Raw genomic sequence first — 15,000 nt, forward strand, 5'->3', positions numbered from 1 at the left:
TAAAGACAATAATAAAATGATGATGATAATAATAATAATAACAAAAATAATGACAATAATAATGATGATGTTAATAACACCAACGACAACAATATCATTATCATTATTATCAACATGCTCAGCATCACCATCATTATGAATATATAGAAATAAATCAATAAAAAACAAAAGAAAACAATACTTAAGCATCCATTCCGATCATCTTTTAGTGTATTCAAGCAAAAAATAACAAATCCTCTCAATAAACAGGAATCAGCAGACGCATGACGACTGAAGAATAGTCAATAAGCAAATCGCTCCGTAATATACAGCTGGAATGCCTTTCCCAAGCCGCGTCCTCACAAAGCTCCGTTCATCCAATGACGCCGCCACCAGAGCCACCCAAAACAGGGATACCTTTCCCACGAGGAGCAAACGCCCAAGAGGTTAAGGCCTGATATCCAGGAACTTCGGGAGCCATTAAAGGGAGTGCGGTGTGACTCCTCACCCCATTACGGCGCGGGACCTCAGGCCGGGGACACCGCTTCACACCCCAGGTGCAAGGCCTAAATGCGGAATAATGCAGAGGAGCAACCGCAGTCACACACACACACGCGAAGAAATCTCGGAATATTTTGAGTGAGTGAGTGTGTGTGAGTGCGCACGCGCGCGCATCTATATTTACACATTTGTGTATTGTGTTCCCTCTCTCGCACATCCATACACAAACCTCTCAAACACAAAAATACAAATATCAACAACAAAAACACACAAATAAATACACACACAGAGCCAGAAGCTGATGACAAGCAGATTTTCTCGGCGCTGAGAATTACTGTGGCTAATTGAGAGTGACAAGACTCTAACAAATAAAGCGGGGCTCACGACATCCTATAATATAACTCCAGCTAATTGACCAGATGACCAGGAACCGCGACTCGTCAGCAGGAAGAGAGACTTCTCCAGGGTCAACTGGAGGAGTCACTGGATGGAGAGTCACATCCGCGAAGACTTAATCAGATCGCCGGTCATTCACGAAGGCCAGGCGCTTGTCCAGTCACCGAAGTGTCTTGAATCAATCAGATACGCAGGGTCATTGTAAAAAGAAAGAAAGAAAGAAAGAAACGAATCTACCAAGCGAACGGGGTCAGCTTGGTAAACATGGGGGCGGTCGAGCACACACACCATCATGCACGCAATGATTTTTTTTTTCAGATCCAACGCTGTAACCCAAAATCTGATAAGTACACATCCAAACATACCAGACACACAATGAAGAGACAGCGTGCTTCCTGACACTAACGGTAATTATGGTATGGAGTAAAATGTAGAATTTAACCCTTAAATCTATCTTACTTAAGGCTGCAACTTTTATCAAGTACTGCAGTCACGAGTGTTGATCTCCTTTGAACAACATACCTGCAAAGAAAGAAAGAAAAACATTAGAGACAACTCGTACAACTACCGTAAAAAATCGAAATCACCCACATGGGAGTATTCTTGGCTCCAGCATCCAGCTAAGCGTAAACAACACAATAAAACTATCACTTTCCCAACATAATTATAATACATTTTCATTTTCGGTTCAGTGAAATCAGGCCTCCGGATCCCCAAGAATCTGTACATCCACCATATGACTGACCACACAATCTTATATTAGGTAAATTAACTGAAATAAAAACTACGTCACATGACTTATAACCAACTGAATTCCCGAAGAGAAAATGCAGTATTACAAGAGCCGAGTCCCAGTTGAGGCTCACACTACTCTCTCTCTCCCTACCTCCACGAGCTCGGCGGACGAGATGTACTCCGTCTTGTTGTTGTTGGTGTGTTGGAGAACGACCTCCTCCACCACTTTGTCGTCGTCCTCGTCGTTCATCACCTTCCTGCGACAACACAGGAGTTTGTCGAACATATCGCCTTTGATAAACATGGTGTCAGCACTTCTGTCCTTTCCGAATTTTCAAGTATTTTCTGTTCTTATTTTCTGTTTCTGTTACTGTATCTTATCGAATTAGCACTCGAATTTGTTCATGCGACCAGGTGAGTCGAGGCAGGGGAAAGGCGCTTCCTCTACACCATAGTGCGGGCCATGGGCACTGGCTCACTCAGGGCACTCCACCCGGGGCACTCAACCTCGAGGACCCGATCTGTTTCTCAGCGTGACATGAGTGACACGCTCATCCTTCCTTGCCATCAGTCTTGGGTAAATTCCGGGTGTCACTCAGTCTCATTCCTATTTCTCTGTAACACAAGACAGACACGTCACATCGCGTCATTCCGGGGTGGAACCCCGAGGGTCGACACCGCGGCAGGATAGCGTGAAAGCGTGAACGGATTCGAGTGTGATTTATGGCACTTTCGGATTGCACGCTGATACCTCAAGCGGGCGGGCTATATTGCGCGGGCGGAGTGTGAGATGTCATGTAGTGTTAGTAATGTTGCTGCTATTCTTGTTGTTACGGCTGATGTTGGTAGTGATAGTGCTGTATGTCTGTTGCAAGTACTACTACAAATACTTGTGATTAAGCTGTAGTACTTTTCGTTTGACTGTCGTTTCATGTTTCTGTCTGTGACTGTTATTGTCTGCTGTTATTGCAAGAAATTATTGTTGTTGCTAGTTTATTTTGAAGTGATATTATTGAATCTTAACAGAAATACATCAATTAATTTTTAAAATGTCTCATCTTTGTCTAGTTAGTTTTACATTCTGTTCCCTCTGCACTCCTCCCATGGCTGGCACAGAGGGCAGCATAAGAGAAATCCTACAAACACACAATCATGCGAACCAATTTCTCGTTTTCACCCAAAAAATATTTCATCCACAGCGCCTCAGGAGGTGCTCGGGGCAACGTCATCACACTTGTTCTTTTAAAATGGTTAGTGGTGACGAAATTGGATTGTCTGGTGTGGGTGGCAGCGAAGGTACAATGCAACATAGTGATGCACTAAAATGAAATTTGATGTGTGATGTTATAACCATGATAGTGGCAATTGCGACGGAAAAATGGTGATGGTGCATACCATAGAATATTATGCTATTTCTATCACTTCACCAATTTTAGGTCTAATTAATATTTTTGAAGGTTATACAATTTGCTCTTTAAAACTGGAAGCAAGTTCAAATCTAACTTCAGTTAACGAGAGAACAGACGATGAACCAAGAGAAATAAAACAAAATCGACAAAATACTGATTTCGACATTCTAACAAATTCTACCAACGCTTCAATCTTTGGATGCTTTCCATCAGCGGATGAAATAATGATGTGGCCAACAAAATCGACTAACGTTATTACTGCGGTTTCTACTGTGCCAAACAACCGTGACACGAAACATTACTGCGATAAACAGCGCGAGCACAGCGTTCAGTACCAATGATTGTCATCCATAAGCCAACGGTATCTAGTCTAACACTGAGCTAAATATATGAGGCAAAGAATTTCCCAGATAGCATTATCGTACCAGACTTGCTGCAACCACGAAAATAGATCTAGGGAATGATTTCCTATAGGAAAAGAATATGAAACGAATCAGTATTTTCCATAATGTTACTGACCCCCTCCCCCCCTCCCCCTCATGATCCACATAGCCAAGCCCGTGACCGGCAAATGGCTCTCCAAACACATAGCAGCGACGGACATGCAAACGACGGTCATTGCCGGAATATTGCATGGGCATCTGCAACTGATTTACTAGCGCCGCTTCCTGTGCTCCCGGATAAAGGGATGGCCAGGAGGAACCCGCCTCACAAATTCACCCAAAATAAGCTTCTGCCTCGACTGTAATATCGCAAAGCAGAAAGATACAAAGCGCACTGAAACCGCTTTCCTCCGCCACCCCCTCCCCCCATCAGTCATAATGAACGCCGCTCACCCAAGTTGGGTCGGCCTCATTTAAATATCCAAAACCACTCGCCCCGGGCATGTAAACACTCTCGACTTGCCCACCCCTCCCCCTCCTCCTCCTCTCTCCTCGCCCCCACACGCAGACGAGCCCCATGCCCATAATAGGCCCTGCCAGACGTCGATCCATCCCACTCTTGCGACTCGTAACAGAGTACAAGTTGGCATGATGGTTCTAAGCAGTGCATGCGATCTCCGTGGGGCTATTATTGGCTTATTTCCCCACCTCTACTAAACTGTCTAACTGCAAGGCATATACTTTCGGCAACGTTTATAACTGTGCAACTCACCATCATCAAACACACATACTCTTGTATGTCTGAACGGCACGTTCAGACATACATGCAACCTTCGACACGGAACTCATTACACCAAACCATACACTCTTGCGTCCCAGGAGTCATTACCGCATAAAACTTATACGATGCCCTCACCACAGGCTCGCACACTGTACTCGCCATCCCTTTACCTCCCACTTTTTCTTCCCTCCACTCTCCCTCCCCAGAAGCTCCCCGCGTGTTTTAGGAAGAACCACACGATTCCCGAGAGCTGCACTACTTGAGGCTCTCTCCCTCTGCCCCTGCTTCTGCTCCCCCCCCCTCTCTCTCTCGCTCAAGCTCCTCCACATGACCTTGCCGTCACCCCCAGGTTCACACGGGATCAGGACAACTGCGCTTCTCCGCTCCGATAATGTCGGCGGCACTTCCGGGGGTGAAGCTGGGGGAGGCGAGGGGGGCGCACGGTGTCGTAAGACGCTTCTGATAAGCAGGACAACCAACAAGTAGAAAAATGCTCAGTCACATATAAAAACAACATACATACAGCCACAAGAAAAACAATGATGCAAACACACATATACACAAATGTACGCACACACATATACACAAATGTACGCACGTACATATACACAAATGTACGCACACATATAAACAAATGTACCTACACATATATACAAATGTACGCACACCGACAAATAAACACATATATGCACTTACATGTACGCACACTGACACATATAGACACACATACAGGTGTATATACGCACATACGCACACTGACACACAAACACACACGTATAACCAAGACCACTGCTGAGACTGCAACCAAAGTCCCTATTTTTTATCTCCTTCCCTACCGACGCGAATTACAATCAACGCCTTGATGATTACATCCATTTTGTGTAATTATTCGAAATTACTTCCCCGAGGGCCCGAGGCGACGACGCTGAGAAAGAAGTCTGAGAGACAACGTCATAACAGGGCGATGATGCTTACGGTTAACGGATGCAATCGTTTACTGAGTGGGAACGGCCGCCCGGGGGGAGGATTGGGTACGGAGAGCGAATCGCGGCCCAGTCTACTGATTGCACGCACGCCCATCACTTTTCATTGCCCTGGGGCGTTTGGGGCGAGTAATCAATGTTGATTGGATTAAAAGGCTGGAGAATGATTAGGTATGAACAAAGATAAAATACGTTAAATGTATTACGATCTGTCAGAGTAAACTACTTTTCTATGCGACAATCAATTCCTTCAAAGAAAATGTGATCACAACGGAAACCACGCACAAGGACAAAACGAAATTGGCTATTTATGCACCAGAGCACCTCAAGGAAAAAGAACTGGAGAGTTCACAAAGACCAAAACTAGATTAACTGGAGGTATTTTTATGACTCTGCCCACAGAAGAGTGTACAACCACAATACTCCCTAAGTGTGTCTGTCTCCCTCTGTGTCTGCGTCCACCAGTCTGTCCGTTTATTTCTCTCTCTCTCTCTCTCTCTCTCTCTCTCTCTCTCTCTCTCTCTCTCTCTCTCTCTCTCTCTCTCTCTCTCTCTCTCTCTCTCTCTGCCTGTCTGTCTGTCTGTCTCTCTATCTGTCTGTCTCTCTCTCCCCCTCTCTTCATCCCATTTGCATTTTGTCAATTCTCCACACCCGAGGAAAAAAACGAGGGCGAAGGTTCAGGGCGTCCAAAAAGGAGACAAGCAGAGCACGGCAACCTCCGGAGGCAGGACGAGCACCGAGCGACATCCAGGGGGACAATCACGCCTCTCGCCTGGCAACGTGTCCTTCAAATCCACTCTCAAGGAGGCTGCGGGCGAGTGTGAGGAAGCTGGGGATGGATGGACGGCCGGGGTAGAAAAAGGCGCAGCCGAGGGAATACGGGATGGATAGGGACGAAAATCCAGAAAGATTTGTGGAGGAAAGGAAAAAAGGAAGGAGGGGAAAATGGGGAGGACGGGAGAGAGGGGAGGGAGGGAGCTAAAGAGAGGAAGAAGGGAGAGTTCAGGAGACAGGTGGAAAACAGGCGGAGAAAGGCAAAGAGGAGAAAGTAGGGAGGGACGAGAGAGGGAGGAGAGTGGGTGACAAGTTGGAAGGGAATGACGAGAAGAGAGATGAAGAGAGGTATGCGAGGAAGGGAACCCAGGGGTCAGATAGAGAGGTCAGGCCGGGGTCAGGTGGGCGGAGCGGCACATTAATCACCCACAATTTACCCTGCCGGCCCCCGAGGCGCCCTGCTCACGGGACCCAAAAAGCTTCCCTGCGGCTGATTCACAAAACCCAGCTGCGCCGCCGCTCAACCCTCAGCGCAGGAAGATGAAGAGGGAGATGAAATAATAGGAAGAGGAGGAAGAGGAAGAACTGAAGAACGCGAAGGACAAGAGGAGAGAGAGGATATGGAAGAAGATGAAACGGAGAAGCAGAAGAAAAGAGCGCTAAACTGACAAAGATCAGAGGATGTGGAAAATGATTACCTAATTATACATCAATACAATAATTATTACCGTTATTTCTATTATAATCCTCGCCATTATTCTAAATCATGTCTGTATTCCCATTTCTGACAGGAAAAAAGTAATGATAACATAAAAGATGAATAACAGTACAGGGTCTTGATGGCAAAATCACAACAGCATTACCAATGGGACTAAAGTTGTAGTACCAATAACATGAAGACGATGCAAATAACAGGAACAGGAAGGAATGTTAAACCCATGCTGGCACCCCTTCCCCCGCCCCACCTGCCTCCACGCCCCAAAATCGTCGATCGTGGAGTGTCGAGTGCGCGAGGCCGATAATTAAATTTTTCTTGCGTGTTCTGAATGCTCGGGGTAATTAATGAACATCAGCGTTCCCACAATTTCCCCCACCATAAATTAAGGCAGGCCGCATTTATTATGGATACGGTTGCCTGCCCGCCCGCCCGTCTAGGGGCATAGCTGGTGCCAGTGCCCGGCATTCTTGAACATTCCTTACACAGCGCGCCCGTCGATCTACTCTATTGTTTGAAGCAGTTTAAAATCGATGTTACCACAGAAGTACTGAGCGTAAAAATGCCAATTCCAACCAATGTTCCGAGTAACTATTCCCAAAGGCTGCCATAAGAACAGACCCACTGGTTCAAACAACACTTATTGAGAGTACAAAACGCCCCTCCAACACGGCCCTTGCTTAGCAACAGCCACGGCAGAGACAGGCAGATGGCAAAGGAAATAGACATCCGCCGCAGAGGAAACAGAAAAGCATAAGCGAAAGCCAGCTGAGCCGCGACGCAGACAGCGGCCCCGGCAGACGAGACCACCGGCGGCCGAGCGGAGAGATGCTGAGAGAAGCTGGGCGGCTTCGGAGCGGCTCTCGGAGTTGGCCCGGAAGGCAAAGTTTCACTGCGCCCTGTCCCGATGACTTTCACATGGACGGACGGACAGGAGACTCGTCCCGAGAGGAGCACCGCGGGGCGAATAATAGGTTTCACTGCTCGCCGTCGCCTCTCCCCCATTATTAGCATTGTTGTTGCTTTTTGTTCTGCGTCCCTCTCGTTGGCGTCGTTTTCGTCTCTGTCCCATTCAGTTTATTATCATTCTACTTGTTCTCTTCTTCCGTATCTTTTGTCTCCATTTCCCCGAGAGATCCCTGAGAAACCTAATCAATCATGGTGTCCTGAGAGCAACATCACACCATCCCCACAGCAACAATAACAGCATCTCCACAGCAGCGCTACAACAACAATAACAGCATCAGAACAGCACCACGGTCCCCCAGCAGCCGCACCTGCCTTGGAAAAGCCTTGGAAAACAGCACTTGGCAAACCAAACAAATCAGCTCCGACATACCCGAGACAATATAAAAAAATCCATCTTCAAAGAACGTCTTGATAAAAGAGGCCTAACATAAAAGAGAGTAAAAAAATCATCCTCCGCATCAAATCAGGTGTGAAAGAAGAAGAAAAAAAAGAGATTTAAAAAGAATGGAAGGCAAGAGAAAAAAACCCTCAAGAAAAAAATATGAGTCGGGAATGACAGTGCGAGAAGTGGGTTCATTCGAGCCCGGGCGCTGCCGATCCATTAGCATGCCGAACTTGTTTTTTAGCGTGACCCATAAACACAGATCCTCGGGTGCCCGGATGCCCCTCCTCCCCTACCCCCTTCATGCTAGCCGTCCCCGGGTACGTCCCGAGCCTCCCAACCCCTGCCCGGTCACTCTCCCTTGGGTCGCTCTCCAATGCTGCCGCTGCCGCTCAGACGCTGGCTAAGCTTGCCAACAGCAGTTTCCGGACGCTCTCTCTCTCTCTCTCTCTCTCTCACACACACACACACACACATACACACACACACACACACACACGTGATTCATCGCACCCCATCATTAGATGCTATAGCCCGGCCCCAGGTGAGAACTCCAAATGAAAAGAAAGTTGCTACAATACATATAATTATTGTGAGACTATAGGGTCCACGCATTCCATTTCTGTGAATAAAAATGTGCGCATGTATGTATACAAATGTATGTGACATTTGTGTGTGTGTGTGTGTATTTGTATATGTATATAATATATATGTATGTATACAACCACAGACGCGCGCGTGCGCACACACACACACACACACACACACACACACACACACACACACACACACACACACACACACACACACACACACACACACATATATATATATATATATATATATATATATATATATATATATATATACATACGTACATATAAAAGCAATCAAACACAGACGGCTGTTTCCCAGCTCCTTCCAAACACCAAGTTTCGAAGCGCCTTCCAAGAAGTGAGCAAGAGACAGGCTCCCCTCGCTCAGATGACATCACGTGACTTGTAATCGGGTAGCAGGCCGTCGGGAGGTTTCGGCGTAGGCGCTGGGTACATGGATAATACTGAGGCTGCGGTGTCACGTTGCGACTTCTTAGCCAAATGACTGATCAGCCGAAGGGTGTTCTTACACCTCCGACGCCGATACAAAGAAAAGCCGGGTGATTCTCCTCCTCCAGCTCCCCCTTCTTCTCCCCTTCTCTCTGGTCCTCCCTCGCCATCTCCCTCATATCTCCTGAACCGTTGTTCTCTCAAGATAAAAATCATTTCGAAGCAAGCGTGCATCGGCCAAAGCAACCGCATTCACTCGCCAGACTCCTCATGTCCCAAGCTCCCACTTTACACGACGACTTCTCACGACGACCCCTTCCCTCCCTTCGATCCATCAATCCCTCGACCCGGGATGTCTAGACTGTCCATCACCCGAGAGAAACTAGATCGCACTCCATCAACTCCCTCAACTCCGATTCCAGGAAATCCATTTTGTCCATCACGGCGGGTCAGCATCGATCGTGCCTGGGAAAATCGGCCGCCATGTTTCCCATATCTTTCCTCGGCCGGAAACGCTGTCAACTGAAGACACGCCCTTGAACTGCCTTCCAAGGCTTAATTTAAGTATAAAAACAGGTACCTAAATAATCAAATAAAAGTCAAGTATTAAAGAAAAAAAATGATCATAATAAATAATCAGAGGACAAGCCTACTCGTGATCCCTTGGTAAACAAAGAACTCCCTCAACGCATACAAAAGGCGAACGCAAGACTGAGATCGCCTCGAAGCCGCGCTCAGTTCGGCCGACCCGAGGAATCAGTTTCTCTAGGAACTTTCACCAGATTCAAGACTCAAAAGAAATACACTTTGGGGCAAGAAGGCTGCAGGGTGTGGAAGCAACTCGAGTAATTTTGATCACCGTGAGGGTTTTACAACTGCATGAACAGGAGACAAAAGGCTAGATCTATTATTTTGAAAGAATAAAGATGACATTCACATTCAATCTAAATGTTCACAGCTTTCATCAGCAACACCGCCAAGACGTGGAAAACACTGAAATGCACACAAGCACCAAAATCTCTCTCCAAACATCTTCGAACCGCGAGCGCAGCAAGCATGAAATCCAATCGCTTGTCCGAATCACGACTGTCCATTCGGGACCACTTTCTATTTATACGGAGAGGCGTGAGAAGAAAAGAGAGGTGAGAGGGAAACGGCGAGAGAAGTCTGTACCAATATTTACTGTGCTTGAAATGCATGAGGTCTAGCGGACTACGATCTACTGGCCTCCCCGGCATGTCTTAACATTTTCGCCTTCACTACCATCATCCTCATTGTTATCATCTTGATCAGTATCCCTTTGCGTTTTCTCCTTCCCTCTCCATCTCCTCTTTAACATATCCCTCACCATCCTCATAGCCCTTCCTTCCCCGTAGCCTCATCGTCTTGGTGCACCCTACTGCATACCGCACCCTCAGCGGGTCGGCTTCCCTATCATTACTATTCTTGCCAAAAAATCGATCCTGATTTTCTCTTATCTCCCGAGTTTCTCTTTTTCCAGATCTTGAAAACACGTTTGCCCTAAACTCTGTATTTCCCTCGATATCTGGCCGTTGCAGATAAACAATCAGCCATGTGGTTCTTGTAGTCGAGTTCTTAATGGAGGCCTTACTTATATCAGGCAATAAATGAGTTTTACAGGGTTGGCCGGTAAAGCGAGGTTTGGATTATTTTTTTTTTTTACAATACGGTAGCTTCAGCAATAGTAACAACAGTAAAAGTAATAGTATTCATGAACTTCTCATTGTTAGTGTTAGTATGGGTAATAGCAGTAATACAACGGCAAATGCAGCATTAGAAGCAGCAACAGTAGTAATAGTGACAGTCCTTGTAGTAGTGAACAGCAGCAGCAGAGGTAGAATATATATCAATGACAAATCCAACACAACTCTTCGCATCTGATAACTGGCAGACAGAGCATGGCAACATGGTTTTCCGTTGGCATGTGTCTTAAGCACACGAAGTATAAATGGGCATACTGAGTCTCCTTCAAGGTAAAGGTCAAGCCGGGCGCGCATACCCAGGTACCCGGAGAGTCGCCTGGCTGTAACCGCGGCCAGAAGGGTAGTCGCAAGGCCTGTAACAGTAGCCGTAAGGAGGTCACACGACCGTAACAGCGTGGTCACAGCTGTCGAAGCCCTGCATGAAGGCTGACCAGGAGACAGGAGGGCATGAGCCCTCCTCTCGGAAAGCTGGCATGTGGCGTACAACTTGCCACACACGCAGCACCGAGCGTCTCGCCTCCGAGAGCTCGCGGGCACACCACCTCAAAGGCGGGGGGGCGTACACAATACTCATTTTGTATTAAATCCTGAGTCTCTGGTTATTCCAAGTGCTAAAAATGGATGATCCACACTTGGACATGAAAGGAGAGGCTGAGGCAAAGCGTTGGGCATATGGAGGTAAGCGACGGCCGAGTAGCGTAGGGCAGGGTAGGGTGGGCAAGGCCTGGCTGGGCATGGGGCCACTGACACACTTCTGGGCGCGCGAAAGTTGTGCCCGGGGCATGGAGCGGCACTGGGTAGAGGGAGGGAGGGTAGAGGGGGAGGGACGTTAGCGTTGTCGAGATAATACGAGAACCATTAATACCACACAGCCACAGCCTCACACAACACAACCGCACCACAGCACGGAGGCGCTGCGGAAACAGTATGACAATAACTTTCACCTCGAAACGCCGTGCTTTCGATCTTCCCTAAAATGGTGTCCGATTATCACCTGCAACGCAGCTTTCGCCGGGTTCTCTTGCGGAATTCCCGTAGCAAAAAGAAGAAGAGTAAAAGGAGAAACGTTGAGGAGGATGGGGAGAGGGGGAGAGGAGGATGCAGGAGGTAAGGAGGAGGATGAAGAAGGAGGAGGAGGATGGAAGAAGTGAGGAGGTAGAGAATGGAGGAGGATGGAAAAAGTGAGGAGGTAGAGAATGGAGGAAGAGAAGGAAGAAGAAGCAAGATACCAAGGAAACAAAGAAAACGACAAAGCAAACACATTTTGTCTATTTGCATAACATAAATATTCTATACTATGAAAATAAATGGCATCCGCGCACCTCTCCCTGTCTGAGAGTTCATTCTAACCTCTATCCACTTTCAATCGTATCTGGTTATAAAATAATCAAACTGATTAAATCATGATATCACAGGCGTTCATGAAACTCGTCTTCCCATAACAAGACGTGGAAACTTTCATGACCACCCGGAACGTCTGTCATATGATTCAGCTCCGTGGAAACCCTGTAGTTCCGCCCCGTGTTACATCAGTGACAGAGACCTCCTCGTCACCACGCTGAAGAAAAATGCAGATGTCACACACGTCTCGTTTTCTCCATCGCTATCGTCCGCGCGGAACGACCTACAAATAACCATACATTCGCCCATACGCCGTGTTTTGAGTGACAAATGATTCTTCCTTTTACATCTATTTGCATGTTTGTTATAGCTATACATATTCGTATTTTAATCTACCTAATGATCATTGTCTTTTATGTGCTTTTATTCTTCCACGTATAAAAATGCTTCATAATTACATTAATGTCATATGGTACATTTTTATGATAATCCCTTAAGAGAAATTCCCATCAAATCTATGCATATACTGTCATTGATGACCATCATGAACTCACAGAAATATAAGAAATCAATCAATAAAAATGATGATGAAAATCATAACATCAAATAACAAAAACAAAAGTAATAATGATGATGATCATAACAGTAACGATGATAATAATAATAAGTATGATAATAATAATACCCATAATTATAAAACAATAATGATGATGACACTAAAATAATGATAATGATAACAACAACAATAGCCACAACTACAAGACAGGAATGAGACAAACATTTCGAAGCGTCTTTCCCCTGATCCTTACTTATCGGCCCGTCGAAATCTCTTCCCTGATCCCCGCCTCAGACCCCTCCATCGCATTCCGCACGCCCCGCCAAGACTTGCTTATCCCCAAAAGAAATCCGATAAGCCTTTCCCCAAAATTTAACTCCCCCAAAAGTCGTGAATGATTAATACCAAAAGACGAACGGGCAACGCTTCAGTAGAATAGATCACTCGTTACCTGGTGCCGTGGAAATAGATAAGGTACTGCGATTTCCCCGCAGGTCTTACAACAAGCCATTCGGTACCAACAGGGTATTACAATAATCTCTATGTAAGCCCTCCAGCTGTGTACGTAAATGAGGGCGTGTCTACATCCCCCTTCCCTCCCCCCTCTCCCTACAGCTGGACAGGTGGGGGAAACGCTCGTCACGCAGGGAAATTATCCCAAATTCTCCCACGATACACGCGCTCGTCCCGCCCACACGAAACCACACAGCGAAACAGACAACAGACAAACAAACGCACGTTGAAGAACGTCGTGTGTGTTCCTACGACACTCTTACTCCCTACAAGATCTCCTACTACTCTTCTCCTTCCCGCCATCCTTCACATACGCCTAACCCCCCTCGACCCCTCCCTCTCGCTCCCCGCCTTGCAAACCGGTTCCCTCTCCCGCGTCCAGGTAGCTTCATTTTCTCTGTTGCGTTTTCTCTTTTAGGCTTTCTTTGGTTGCCACGAATACGCCTACTAGCAAGCAACGCGCTTTCTTGTATCTGGTACTCGAAAACTCCTTCCACTTCCGAAACTCTAATTGATCTGGTAAAACGCCATTGAAAAAAATCTTGGGTCCAGAATTTATACTTTCCAGTACAGGAATAACACCATTAAGAGGCTGCGTTCGTTTGTGAATCGGTAGGACTCTCCGACACGGGCACGTTCCTGATAAATACCCGTATATTCTATTTCTCCGGCATATACTCTAATGCTAATTCTTTTAAAGCCACTACTACTAGTAGTAGTAGTAGGAAGAGGAGTAGAAATAATGAGATATGACAGAACAAATTATGTAAGAAAAAAAGAAACAGAGAACATCAACACCCACATAAAGAGCCACAATGGCATTTTAGGCATGCAAACGCCACAGTTTCTAGCCGCCGCAGATAAGCCTGAGTTGGTGATCGCAATGCGATAAGATCGCAAGCGAACTCTCTCAGCCGCCGCCTGCCGACGACATGCGGACGTGTGTTGTGGACGAGTCAGATTACCTAAACGAGTTTGCCGCCGAAACGAGTTGGCTACGTCATGGGAACATCTGCCCAAAACCCTCTTGAGTGACAGACACTGACACCTCGGAGGCCAGCGCGGACGACTCCCAGGAAGTCCCTGACGCGAACCGCTGCCGCTGTTTCGCGAAAAGCAAACCACCGGAGAACCAAATGAGCCTCGAATCCTCTACACACGCCCTGGCTGACCTACAAACAAAGCTAAACGATTGACTTCATTGTCAACCTGACTGCTGCTGCGACGCTGAACGGCTTTGATTCACGCATGAAATATCAACAAATCGGTATACATTACTAATTCTCCGTCTCTCCTTTGCATAACAGGTAAAGTCCTATTCGGAAATCACAGAATCTGTTGGAAAGTGAATATTCTTTCTGTGTTAGATCTCACTTATGCATCATGTAGATAACATTTAGCAACCTCTTCCAAGGTTAGTTACATCAAATATTATAAATAAAAGACAAAAGAACAATAGGCACATTTCATTTACACAAATATAAACAAATACACACGTACATGCACACACACAAACACGTGTACGTGCGTGCGTGTGTGAGAATATATGTATGTATGTATGTATGTATGTATGTATATGTGTATATATATGTATGTGTGTATGAATATATGTATGTATGTATATGTACATATATGTATATGTATATAAGTACCTATGTATTTGTATATGTATGTATGTATGTATTATGTATGTATGTATGTATGTATGTATGTATATCCACATGTATGTACGTATGTATGTATGTATGAAAGAATGTACACACAAAAAACACACATACATATATCACAAAGAAGACATAAAAGAAAAAATAAT

At 46.0% G+C, this 15,000-nt stretch overlaps 1 protein-coding gene across 1 annotated transcript in view; it reads right to left on the reverse strand.

Annotated features, from left to right (window-relative positions):
- LOC113812421 (proteoglycan 4) overlaps nt 1-15,000 on the reverse strand; it is a gene marked incomplete in the record, with an annotated part of 162,282 nt that overhangs the window by 112,060 nt on the left and 35,222 nt on the right. The window contains 1 exon segment of the mRNA XM_070144833.1: nt 1,763-2,226. Coding sequence (XP_070000934.1) covers nt 1,763-1,915 — 153 coding nt within the window.

This window comes from Penaeus vannamei, chromosome 3 (assembly GCF_042767895.1).
Source record: "Penaeus vannamei isolate JL-2024 chromosome 3, ASM4276789v1, whole genome shotgun sequence".
Taxonomy (NCBI): domain Eukaryota; kingdom Metazoa; phylum Arthropoda; class Malacostraca; order Decapoda; family Penaeidae; genus Penaeus; species Penaeus vannamei.